The 12,731-nt window shown below is 41.5% G+C and overlaps 1 protein-coding gene across 2 annotated transcripts in view; it reads left to right on the top strand.

The window, feature by feature from the left end:
• Window positions 1-4,639, top strand: part of CREB3L3 (cAMP responsive element binding protein 3 like 3) — a 673,320-nt gene extending 668,681 nt beyond the window's left edge. For both annotated transcript variants that reach the window (XM_073594674.1, XM_073594692.1), the window contains one exon: window positions 1,953-4,639. In XM_073594674.1, coding sequence (XP_073450775.1) covers window positions 1,953-2,332 — 380 coding nt within the window. In that variant the 3' untranslated portion in view covers window positions 2,333-4,639. The remainder of the gene's footprint in view (window positions 1-1,952) is intronic.
• Window positions 4,640-12,731: the final 8,092 nt, after the last annotated feature.

Here is a 12,731-nt window from a genome sequence, read left to right as displayed (position 1 = left end):
GCAGGCAATTAGTAAACAGAGGAATCAGCCTACACCGCCGCTTTTCCTCCTTCTCTTTTTTCTGTCATCAGACTTGACTCGATCCAAGTAAAATTTCTCCAAGGGAAGCAAGGAAAAAAATCTCCACATAATCGCTCTTCCAAGGTTTCACCTTCACTTCCGGCTTGAGGTGTGCACCAAGTTGTCCCTCAAAACAAACATATACCTCACACCAATCAGATACAGTCCCCTTCCTTATCAGCTGCCTTACCTTTTCCACGTCCACATCACCAATGTCCCCCGGAAAGGGCGCACCGCTAGAACCTGACCCCGAGGAGGGTAATACCACCTGAGTCACCAGTGGCGGGGCCTGTAATGGCCTGTACAATGCTTGTAAAGCGACACCGCCAACCACCAGGGCCCCCATAACCCTACTCCGTGAATCGACCAGCAAAACTGGTAGCATCCAAGCTGCCGTAGGCAACCCTCGCCCAGAAGAAGATTCCAGGCAGCCCAAAATATCCCACAGCCCAGACAACAGCTGGCCCAAAGCTGTCTCCCCTACTGAAGCCTCGACATCCAGACTACCAGAACTCCCAGCTCCCACTGCAGCAAAGCTGCTACCCGGCGAAACCCCCCTTAAACCAGAGCCTCCCATATCAGCCACACAACTGAGAAAGAGGACAGGCCCGAAGGCCGCCGCAGATTTGCAGGTCCACCAGCGGCAGCAAAGACCTCCCCAGTAGCGTGCTCCTCTGCCGATTCATCCTCAGTCATCTTCTAACTCCCCCTCTGACAGAGGAGCTTCTTCTTGGTCTGCTGCCATGCCCTGGCCCGCTGTCCTCAGAGCTCTCTGGGCGCCATAGTGGCAGCTTGTGACTTAATTCGTCGCCATGTTGGATGAAGGCTGAGGCCACCCACCACCACTGACATGCCGGACACTTTCCCCGCCAGGGCGGGTAGTAGAAGCCACACCCTTCAGTCCACCCACTGTGCAGCTCTTCCGCACACCAGCCACTGAAGCTAACACGCTGCTCCCGGATATCCGCCGCTCCAGATCCACGGTAGGGGCCAGGACACCAGCTGCCCCTGGTGTCAGGCCGGTTCCCGCAGCTCTTGCGCTCCCTCGCGAAGCCGCTTAGGTACCTGAGAAGCTACCTGTGGGCGCTGTAAGCAGGTCCCGGTCCACAGCTGGGGGATTGGCTGTAAAAGAGGACATTGAAGCACCATCCTGTGGGTCATGCTGTGGGAGAGGATTCCTCTTGGGCCGCACCACTGCCTTAGCAGAACAGCGCTTTAGTGTGGGGGCTGGAGGGTCCCTCGAGGTGCTCTTAGAGGGGCTCCTAAGGCGACGCTGGACCCTGGGAGACACATCGGGGCTAAGGCGCTCTGGAGGCCTTGACCTCCGAGCATGTGAATGAGCAGGGGGTGCAGGGACAGGACCCCCCTGCCGCTCTTCCAAAAACAACCCACTAACTTGGGGGTTGTGGTCAGTCTGTGCCATGCACATCAGCTGCAGCCCGCAGCTGCGACAGAAGAGTCTCCAAATCCCCCATATCCGAGCAGATGCCGCAGATTGGCAAAGTTGAAACTTAGGTCAAGTTCCTGAAGTTGTTCCCTGCTGGCTAACCTCCAACTGAAGACCACCCCCACCCAGCTAACAAACACCCCCCCAAACTCCACCTATCCTAACCTTGCCCCAATCAGATAAACTTTCCTTAATTATTTAACTCTGACAAACTTTCATTACCCCTCCTATACCTAAGCCCCTTTAACCCTTGTCATACCAGCCCTCCATCTATTGTTTCTCTTGTTTTACTCCGGGTCTCTCTTTATCTTAACAAAAACTGCAATTTCACCTTAAATTTAATATATACTGCACCTGTGTTATATACATAATCTGGTATAAATGGACATGTGATTTGAGGGGGAAAAAAACTATTCTATCTCAATATATTGTTACTTTTCTTCAGTCTTCTCCAGGTCCTTGCATAACCCTGCCTACTCAAGAGTATTTCATTTTCCATCTGAGAGTGAAGACATGGCACACTGGGGTGATCCAGATAGCCAAACACATAATAAAGAAGTACAGTCGCGGAGAAAATCACTGGATGTGGATTTGCCCAATAGGATACAGCAGTTTATTGAAAAGGATCCAAAAGGAACAAATTATACAAGAATGTCAACTCAAGAAAAAAATTTGCAGTTTGATGAGAGCACTGCCAAGATATTAAGTGGGTCTGTGGGTGATTCTGTAGCCCAACAGATTATCATGTCTTGGAAAGAACCTTCTAAGCAAGAAGGGGTAGCCAATGACTGTGATAAGGTCAAAAAAAGCAATGAAAGCATTTGACCCAGTCTTGTGTTTAGGGCATGGCTTACCTTTAGTTTAAGGCGTGTTAAGCATTGGAAAAGAACAAAAAGCCATAGCAAGAAGACATTTTAGTCAATATTTTTTCAAAAAGCAATCTGAAATGATAGAAATGCAAAAGTTGCCATTGGTTTTGAAAAGTAAATGTGTACTTCCTACTACTGGCTGAGTCACTGACCCAAAGCAACCAAGTTACATACAGTGGGGAAAATAATTATTTGATCCCCTGCAGATTTTGTACGTTTGCTTACTTACAAGGAAATGAAATGTCTATAATTGTTATAATGGGTGTATTTTAAATGATAAAGACAGAATATCAACCAAAAATCCAAAAAAAAAAACACAATAGAAATGTTATAAATTAAGTTGCAGTCCAGTGAGTAAAATAAGTATTTGATCCCCTACCAACCAACAATAATTCTGGCTTCCACAGACTGGCTACAGTATGTGCTCGTGTGGTACACAGATTAGTCCTGTCTATTTAAGAAGGTTCTCCTAACGACAACTCCTTATGTGTATAAAAGACACCTGTCCACAGAATCCTTCTTCCATTGAAACCTCACCATCATGGCCAAGACCAAAGAGCTGTTAACGAACATCAGGGACAAGATTGTAGACCTGCACAAGGCTGGAATGGGCTACAAGACCATCAGCAAGAAGCTTGGTGAGAAGGAGGCAGCTGTTGGAGCAATTATTCGCAAATGGAAGAAATACAAAATAACCATCAATCGCCCTCGGTCTGAAGCTCCATGCAACATTTATCCTCATGGGGTAAGGATGATCATGAGAAGAGTGAGGGATTGGCCCAGAACTACACGGGAGAAGCTTGTGAATGATCTTAAGGCAGTTGGGACCACAGTCACCAAACAAACCATTGGTAACACAATACACTGAAATCCTGCAGCGCCCACAAGGTCCCCCTCCTCATGAACAGGTCCATCTTAAGTTTGCCAATGAACATCTAAATAATTCAGAGGATTGAGAGAAAGTGCTGTGGTAAGATGAGACCAAAATTTAGCTCTTTGGCTCGACTGGCCATGTTTGGAGGAAGAAAAATGCTGACTATGACCCTAAGAACACATCCCTACAGTCAAGCACAGAGGTGGAAACATTATGCTTTGGGGCTGTTTCTCTGCTAAAAGGTACAGGCCGACTTTGCCGCATTGAGGGGCCAATGGACGGGGCCATGAATTGTACAATCTTAGATGAGAACCTTCTTTCCTCAGCCAGAACACTGAAGATGGGTCGTGGATGGGTCTTCCAGCATGACCATGACCCAAAACATACTGCCAGTGCAACAAAGGAGTGGCTCAAGAAGAAGCACATTAAGGTCATGGAGTGGCCTAGCCAGTGTCAAGACCTTAATCTTATAGAAAATGTATATGGAGGGAGCTGAAACTTTGAGTTGCCAAGCGACAGCCAAGAAACCTTAAGGATTTGGAGAAGATCTGTAAAGAAGAGTGGACCAAAATTTGTCCTGAGATGTGTGCAAACCTGGTAACCAACTACAAAAAACTACTTACCTCTGTGCTTGCCAACAAGGGTTACTCCATAAAGTACTAAGTCATGTTTCGCTTGGGGATCAAATACTTATTTCACTCACTGAACTGCAACTCAATTTATAACATTTGTATTATGTGTTTTTTCTGGATTTTTGGTTGATATCTGTATATCATCTAATATACACCTATGGTAAAAATTATAGACCCTTCATTTCTTGTGTAAGTGGCCAAACTTACAAAATCTGCAGGGGATCAAATTAAATATTTTCCCCACTATATGTAGATATCATGATTCTACATATGGTGTACAATAGATTCGCTAAGTAGTAAAAATGCATATTAATGTGATAGTTATGGAACAGGCACTTCCAAAAAAAATGTTTACCAATAGCTATTGGAGTTGATTTACTAAAACTGGAGCACTCAGAATCTGATGCAGCTGTGCATGGTAGCCAATCAGCTTCTAACTTCAACTTGTTCAGCTAAGCTTTGACAATAAAAGCTGGAAGCTGATTGGTTTCTATGCAGAGCTGCACCAGATTTTGCAGTCTCCAGTTTTAGTAAATTGACCCCTTTGTGTATTAACTTACAAGTTCCCTTTAAGGAACTATATTTTCCCTTTATTTAAATACTCAAGCAATATTTTTATGGAAAAAGTTGCTCTCTTCTTTAAACAGAAAAACATAATGGATTCAATGATTAATAGAAACAGAAAAAAATGCAGTAAACCTTATGCGTGAGTAATTATTCCTAACTTATATCTATAAGTCCAAAAAAAGCACACAGATTTAGCCAGGTGGACGTTTAACTTTTTTGTGCAAAAAAATATTTTAGACCAAATGATGTGTAAATATTTTAGAGAATAGGTTCATGATATAAAGCTCTACATATTAAAATGGTCTGACTTTCACAAATGGAATGCTGCATTTTGTTTGTGCACTAGACTTCACATTCAGCTAGAAAGCAGAAATCAAGGAATTTGAGAAAAGGAAGGTGTGTGCAGTAGGAACAAAAAACTATCATGGTTTATATCCTACTGCAATGTTATTTCCTGGTCCTACTGTTTCTTATAGTTCTGTTCATTCACTATATATTCAATATATAAATAAAATATTTCACAAAATACCTGTGAACAATTGTGGAGCAGATTTTTAAAACCACCAGACCAACACCTTTCACTGAAAATGATCAGTGGCCAGTAGAGACAAGTAAACCTCTAAGTACAGTTGTGCTCATAAGTTTACACACCCTGGCAGAATTTATGATTTCTTGGCCATTTTTCAGAGAATATGAATGATAACACAAAAGCACTTCTTTCACTCATGGTTAGTGTTTGGCTGAAGCCATTTATTATCAATCAAATGTGTTTACTCTTTTTAAATCATAATGACAACAGAAACTACCCAAATGACCCTGTTCAAAAGTTTACATACCCTGGAATGTTTGGCCTTGGTACAGACACAAAAGGCGGCACCCACAGGTTAAAATGGCAAGCAAATGTTAATTTCCCAAATTTGTGGCTTTTTAAATCACAATTATTGTCTGCGTATAAATAGTACATGAGTTTGTTAGCTCTCACATGGATGCACTAAGCAGGCTAGACACTGAGCCATGAGGAGGTATAAAAGAACAGTCAAAAGACCTGCGTAACAAGGTAATGAAACTTTACAAAGATGGGAAAGGATATAAAAAGATATCCAAAGCTTTGAATATGCCAGTCAGTACTGTTTAATCACTTATTAAGAACTGGAAAATTAGGGGCTCTTTTGATACCAAGATAAGGTCAGGTAGACCAAGAAAGATTGCCGCCATAACTGGTGGAAGAATTGCTCAGGATACAAAGAAAAACCCACAGGTAACCGCAAAAGAAATACAGGCTGCTCTCCAAAAAGACAGTGTGGTTGTTTTTAAGGCGCACATATCAACAATACTTGAACAAAAAAGAGCTGCATGGTTGAGCTGCCAGAAGGAATCCTTTTTACTGCGCCAATGCCACAAAAAAGCCCAATGAGGCATGTCAAGGTGTTATTGGGCATATTGTAAGCAGGCTTTTTTGTGGAACTTGTGCAGTAAAAGCTTCTGGCAACTTGACCATGCAGCTCTTTTTTGTTCAAGTATCAAGATATTGTGCTCCTTAGATACAACCACATCATATTTTTCCAGAGCAGCCTGTATTTCTCCTAAGCTTACCTGTGGGTTTTTCTTTGTATCCTGAACAGTTCCTGTGGCAGTTGTGGCTGAAATCTTTCTTGATCTACCTGACCTTGGCTTGGTATCAAGAGATCTCCAAATTTTCCACTTCTTATTAAGTGATTGAACAGTACTGACAGACATATACATGGCTTTGGATATCTTTTTATATTCTTTCCCATCTTTGTAAAGTTTTATTACCTTGTTGACTGTTCTTTTCTACCTCCTCATGGCTCAGTATCTACCCTGCTTAGTGCATCCATGTGAGAGCTAACAAACTCATTGACTATTTATACACAGACACTAATTGTGATTTAAAAAGTCACAAAAGTGGAAAATTAACCTTTAATTGCAATTTTAACCTGTGTGTGCCACCTTCTGTGTCTGTGCCAAGGCCAAACATTCCAGGGTATGTAAACTTTTGATCAGGGTGATTTCAGTGATTTCGTGTTGTTATGATTTAAAAAGAGTAAACACAGTTGATGGTTAGGCTTAGTCTTAAATGTTGCACCTTAAATCGCAAAAAATAGTGCAGGAACCTTTTCTTTTTTTCAAATCGGTGCGGCACTGCAAAGTCAGAGTCTTACCGATTTGAACGGTTCTATTGCCGACAATAGGGTGTGACTTGTCATGCGATTTGGAATTTTCAAATCGCATGACAAGTCGCACTGGTGTGAACGGGGGCTAAGACCTAAAAGCTGATTGGTTGCTTTGCACAGCTGCACCCGATTCTGTGTGCAACAGTTTTAGTAAATCTCTCCCCATTGTTTTTGGAAATATTTTTAATTTCAGGTTTTAAAATAATGCATATAAATGCTTAATATTTAAAATATGCAACAAGCAGGTGGCAAATTGTTTACTTAATTCACCTAATTACCCAAGTAATTTACTGGTATGCTATGAAAATCCCATTTTGAAAAAGGAACACACAACCCCCCTTATCTCCCAGCAGAAAATAGTGCAGTCTAGATTTTCAGTCAACAAATGCAATGCAAGGCTTTCTTAAACAATTTCCCTTCACTGTATGCGCATGTGTCAACATCATCGGCACATGTGCACTGAAGAGACGGCTCGTACGTGCGGTTTCTTCAGCTGGTGTGCCGTTACCGGCGGCTCCCGCGCACATGCACGGCAGTGACATCATTGCGGCTGCGGCCAATCACAGCGCCGGAGCCCGCGATACCCGGAAGTAACTCCGGGAGACATGTCGCCGGCCAAACTGGTGTGCAGGGACCGCTGCGGGGGCTTTGATCTAAGGTAAGTATATCACAATGAGCTAGTATGCTATGCGTACTAGCTCATTATGCCTTTGTCTTGCAGATTTTTGTTTTTTCTGCCTGGGTTTACAACCACTTTAAGGTTTGACCTCATATCATATGGTTTTAGTAAATCTGAAGACAAAAATCTGCAGAAAATCTAATAGTGTGTATGGGGTCTAACCCATCAAAAGATTTGTAACTTTAACAATCCATTCAACTTCAGCAAGATCAACCTATTACACACGGGTTTAGTATTACTGCTTACATTCATATTTTTTTAGGCCAGGAAAACAATTCACTAGATTAATTAAGGAACATTACATACTTTTTTCAGAAAGATCAGCCTGAACTTGCTAGATGTTACAGAAGTGACTACATTAAAAAGACATGGTCACTTTGGTAATACAGGGCAATATGATAGAGCACCCAACCTCCATTTCAGCTTTGTTTTAGTTGTGTTCCATTGTCACACATTACTGTGGATTCTGCCTTTTTCAAGTTTGCGTTGAAGAAATATGAAGAATTTGGGATGTTTTGTCAGTGATTAATATAGTACGAGTGTGTTATACGGTAGGGACGGAAAGTATTCAGACCCCCTTAAATTTTTCACTCTTTGTTATATTGCAGCCATTTGCTAAAATCATTTAAGTTCATTTTTTCCTCATTAATGTACACACAGCACCCCATATTGACAGAAAAACACAGAATTGTTGACATTTTTGCAGATTTATTAAAAAAGAAAAACTGAAATATCACATGGTCCTAAGTATTCAGACCCTTTGCTCAGTATTTAGTAGAAGCACCCTTTTGATCTAATACAGCCATGAGTCTTTTGGGGTAAGATGCAACAAGTTTTTCACACCTGGATTTGGGGATCCTCTGCCATTCCTCCTTGCAGATCCCCTCCAGTTCTGTCAGGTTGGATGGTAAACATTGGTGGACAGCCATTTTTAAGTCTCTCCAGAGATGCTCAATTGGGTTTAAAGTGAATGTAAACCCAATGTCATCCTTTCTAAACTACTGCCATAGGGGTTATCTATAAGGATATACATGCCTCCTGCATGTATCTTTACCTGTCAAATGTCTCCCCTCTGTCTGTTATGAGACCCGAAAAACTGCAGATTCTGTGAGTGGGTCTGTTGTCTGGAGCTCGGTGGGTGGAGTTGTGATGTCAGCAGACTCCCCGCCCACCTCTACAGTCCCCTTGTCAATATGAATTTTCTCCTGTGTATTTCTTACACTGAACTTCTGCTATGATCTCTAACATCCAGTGAAAAGACAGCTAAGTAACCACATGACTTCAGCATGCCAAATCATGCTGAGGTGTGGAACAGCCAATTCGTTCAGAGCTTCTGAAGAAAGGAGTGGGGGTGGGAATTAAAAAATAACGCATGTCTTAGGCTAGTGCACGAAATATGTAAATCACCCTTCACTCACAGCAAGGGGGAGGATTTGACAAAGTTTTTCTCTGTTTGTCAAGTTTTATCTCACTGAACAATAAAAGAGGATTGCTCAGAGCTGGATTAACTCTTTGTGGCAACACTGGGCTCAAATGATAGGAAATCGTAAACTCTACATTAGGACATAAAAAAAAAAAAAAAAAAAAATTTATAATATCCACTTTAAGTCAGGGCTCTGGCTGGGCCATTCAAGAACAGTCACTGAGTTGTTGTGAAGCCACTCCTTCGTTATTTTAGCTGTGTGCTTAGGGTCATTGTCTTCTTGGAAGGTAAACCTTCGGCCCAGTCTGAGGTCCTGAGCACTCTGGAGAAGGTTTTAGTCCAGGATATCCCTGTACTTGGCCGCATTCATCTTTCCTCGATTGCAACCAGTCATCCTGTCCCTGCAGCTGAAAAACACCCCCACAGCATGATGCTGCCACCACCATGCTTCACTGTTGGGACTGTATTGGACAGGTGATGAGCAGTGCCTGGTTTTCTCCACACATACCGCTTAGAATTAAGGCTAAGTTTTAGCAAACTCCATGCGGGATTTCATGTGTCTTGCACTCAGAAGAAGCTTCCGTTGGGCCACTCTGCCAAAAAGACCCGACTGGTGGATAGCTGCAGTGATGGGTGACTTTTTTTTACAACTTTCTCCCATCTCCTGACTGCATCTCTGGAGCTCAGCCTCAGTGATCTTTGGGTTCTTCTTTACCTCTCTCACCAAGGCTCTTCTCCCCCGAGAGCTCAGTTTGGCCGGACTGCCAGCTCTAGGAAGGGTTCTGGTCGTCCCAAACATCTTCCATTTAAGGATTATGGAGGCCACTGTGCTCTTAGGAACCTTAAGTGTAGCAGAAATTTTTTCGTAACCTTGGCCAGATCTGTGCCTTGCCACAATTCTGTCTCTGAGCTCTTCAGGCAGTTCCTTTTGACCTCATGATTCTCATTTGCTCTGACATGCACTGTGAGCTGTAAGGTCTTATATACACAGGTGTGTGGCTTTCCTAATCAAGTCCAATCAGTATAATCAAACACAGCTGGACTCAAATGAAGGTGTAGAACCACCTCAAGGATGATAGAAGAAATGGACAGCACCTGAGTTAAATATGAGTGTCACAGCAAAGGGTCTGAATACTTAGGACCATGTGATATTTCAGTTTTTCTTTTTTAATAAATCTGCAAAAATGTCAACAATTCTGTGTTTTTCTGTCAATATGGGGTGCTGTGTGTACATTAATGAGGGAAAAAATGAACTTAAATGATTTTAGCAAATGGCTGCAATATAACAAAGAGTGAAAAATGTAAGGGGGTCTGAATACTTTCTGTCCCCACTGTATATCTTACTTTGGTAAATCACATCTGGAGCTAAACAAATATATCACTTTCTAATACGGTGCACTCAATGACAGCTACCAATATTAAAGTGTATGTTACCCCAAACTATTTTACATTGTGTATGTGTCTCTGTGTCCATGTAGATGTTTGAAAATGTAGCCTGTTCTTTTTTTATGTATTAGTTAGCTGAGAAATCTCAAATTATCTTGCTCGTCCCCTCTTCTTTGTTGTTGCAATCTGATCGTACCAAGCACCAAAACAGATTAATGTGGCCGTAACTGGCAAAAAAAGTTCCATAAAATCTGGTCTGCCTGGGTGGAAGCCAGACATTACAGTGTAATCTCATATGACTCTTGTCCTCCCCCATTCCGCTTTTTTTTTTTCCTATACCACTCCCCCTCCTGTTCTTGATCTGACATGACACTGATTTATCTTCTTTCAGGTCCTTGAAAAGGCTCAATGAATGTATGTTCTTATTATATGTGTGCTACACCCAGAAATCTACTATGCTTTCATCCTTTTCACAAGTGAATTCTTTATATAAGCCTTAATCTTATTTGGGTAATATACTGGTTGTACATTACATTTTGCTCTTGTGATACCTGTTCTTCACATGTACAATGATGTTTTATTTCAATAAACATTCCTTCTGTTAAAAAAAAAAAACTGATTAATGTCAACAGGGTCAGTTTGTATACCTCAGATAGCTGCTAGGAGTTACAGGATGCAATGTCTATGCTCAACGTGCCTGTATCTCCTGTAGATTTTCCTCTCTCCTCTTCACAATTTTTGAGCAGGATGACCAGATGAGATAGCTTCCAGTGTAGAATCGATGAGATATTTTGAAAAGGGGTATCATAATCACCATTTAATCTTTTTTTTGTTTTGTTTGTTTGTTACAATCAAGTTTATTGAATGATGAAGATCATGAGCCATTCAAGCCATATAATGTTTTAACCAGTTGACCTCATAACCTGAAAAAATCTAAAATGCCATTATAATTCTAATATAAGCTCTTGGCGAACAGTAACATTCCTAAGACAAAAGCTAAAGAACACTTTAAGATTGCATATCAAAAAGGGAGAGACAGGATGGCCAGTGAATGGTCTCTAGGATTGTATTTTATTATTGTAGAAGTAGTAAAGCTGAAGATTTAGGTATGGATTATCTGGCATATCAATAAATATAAGGAGTTTGCTGAGGAAATTATGACATCACTGCCCCACTGTGTCCAAATAAAAAACGTCTTGTATTCATTAAAAAATAATAAAATGCGTTCTCTTATTGGTGACATGTAGGAAGGGTCCCCCAATGCAATGGGATTATAACGGCCCAGAGTAGAAAAGTAAAGTCATATATAGACAAAAATATATGAAAAAAAGAATATTACAAATTTATTAATACAATTTAAAAACTGACATACAAGAAGAAAGGACCGGTGTGCAATTTAAAAAGAACCATAGGTACACAACAAAAGTGCATATACAGTAAAACTTGGATTGCGAGCATAAATCGTTCCGAAAGCATGCTTGTAATCCAAAGCACTTGTCTATCAAAGCGAATTTCCCCATAAGAAATAATGGAAACTCAAATGATTAGTTCCACAACCATTTATTCATAAGTCCTTCAGTTTATAGTCGATCTAAAAAGATTATAGCAATGTGATAGCTTGTGTAACCATAAAATGTCCATCCACAAATGGAAGCCTCCACAAAGGGGGTTAGAAGCAAAATCCAGCAGGAGCTAGAGAGAATAAAAGAGAAGAGAGGCACCTCTAAATGTAGCAATATGGTTATATTTAATGAAGGTCCAACATTTAGCAACTTACATGGTTGATGATTAAGAGGCACATCTAAGTATGCAGGCATCCGGGGTAAAGCGGTCCACGTAGACCATCCCCCACACCGCTGGCTCTCACCTTTATCAGTCTGCAATCATGACCGGGAAGACTACTCTGCAGTAGAGTAATCTGAAAACGTGGCTTGAACCGCTCATGAAGCACAGCGTGAAAGGGGGAGACGTCAATGGCGGTGAGGAGAATGTTCTATGTCAGGGGTTTTTCAAAGAGGGCCAGATTTGATGAAGTGAACATGCGTGAGGGCCGACCATTTTGCCTGACATTCTTTGAACCGTTAAAATTTGGTCTAAGTGTGTTCGTCCGAGCACTAATACACTGCCCAACAAGGATTCTCTTGCCTTTGTGGCTGTGTGTGGTGAAGATATGAGCTTGGGCATGTTATTTGGAGATATATATCTATAGATATAGATATAGATATAGATATATAGATCTATCTATATCTATATCTATATCTATCTTTTGTGGCCCCCAAGGAAGTCCCGAGCACCGCTCAGGACTAAGGATGAGCTTGGGCATGTTATTTGGATATATCGTAGTTATCGGCGTATAAAATGCACCTTCACATTAAGAGGGAAGTTTCAGGAAAAAAATGATTTTAAATAAAGAACTGTGAAGCAAAAAAGGGTCAGTGCCCATCTGCAGCCTCACCATTGCTATGAATGCAGCCTCTCCATTGGCATGAATGCAGCCTCTCCATTGCCATCAATGCCATCCATTGCTTCAATGCAGCCTCACCATTGCCAATGAGTGCAGCCTTACCATTGCCATAAATGCAGCCTTACTATTGCCATGAAT

The sequence above is a fragment of the Aquarana catesbeiana genome, linkage group LG01 (genome assembly GCF_042186555.1).
Source record: "Aquarana catesbeiana isolate 2022-GZ linkage group LG01, ASM4218655v1, whole genome shotgun sequence".
In the NCBI taxonomy this organism is placed as follows: Eukaryota; Metazoa; Chordata; class Amphibia; order Anura; family Ranidae; genus Aquarana; species Aquarana catesbeiana.
Note: the sequence above shows the minus strand (reverse complement) of the source record. Positions and strands in the feature narration are given on the sequence as shown.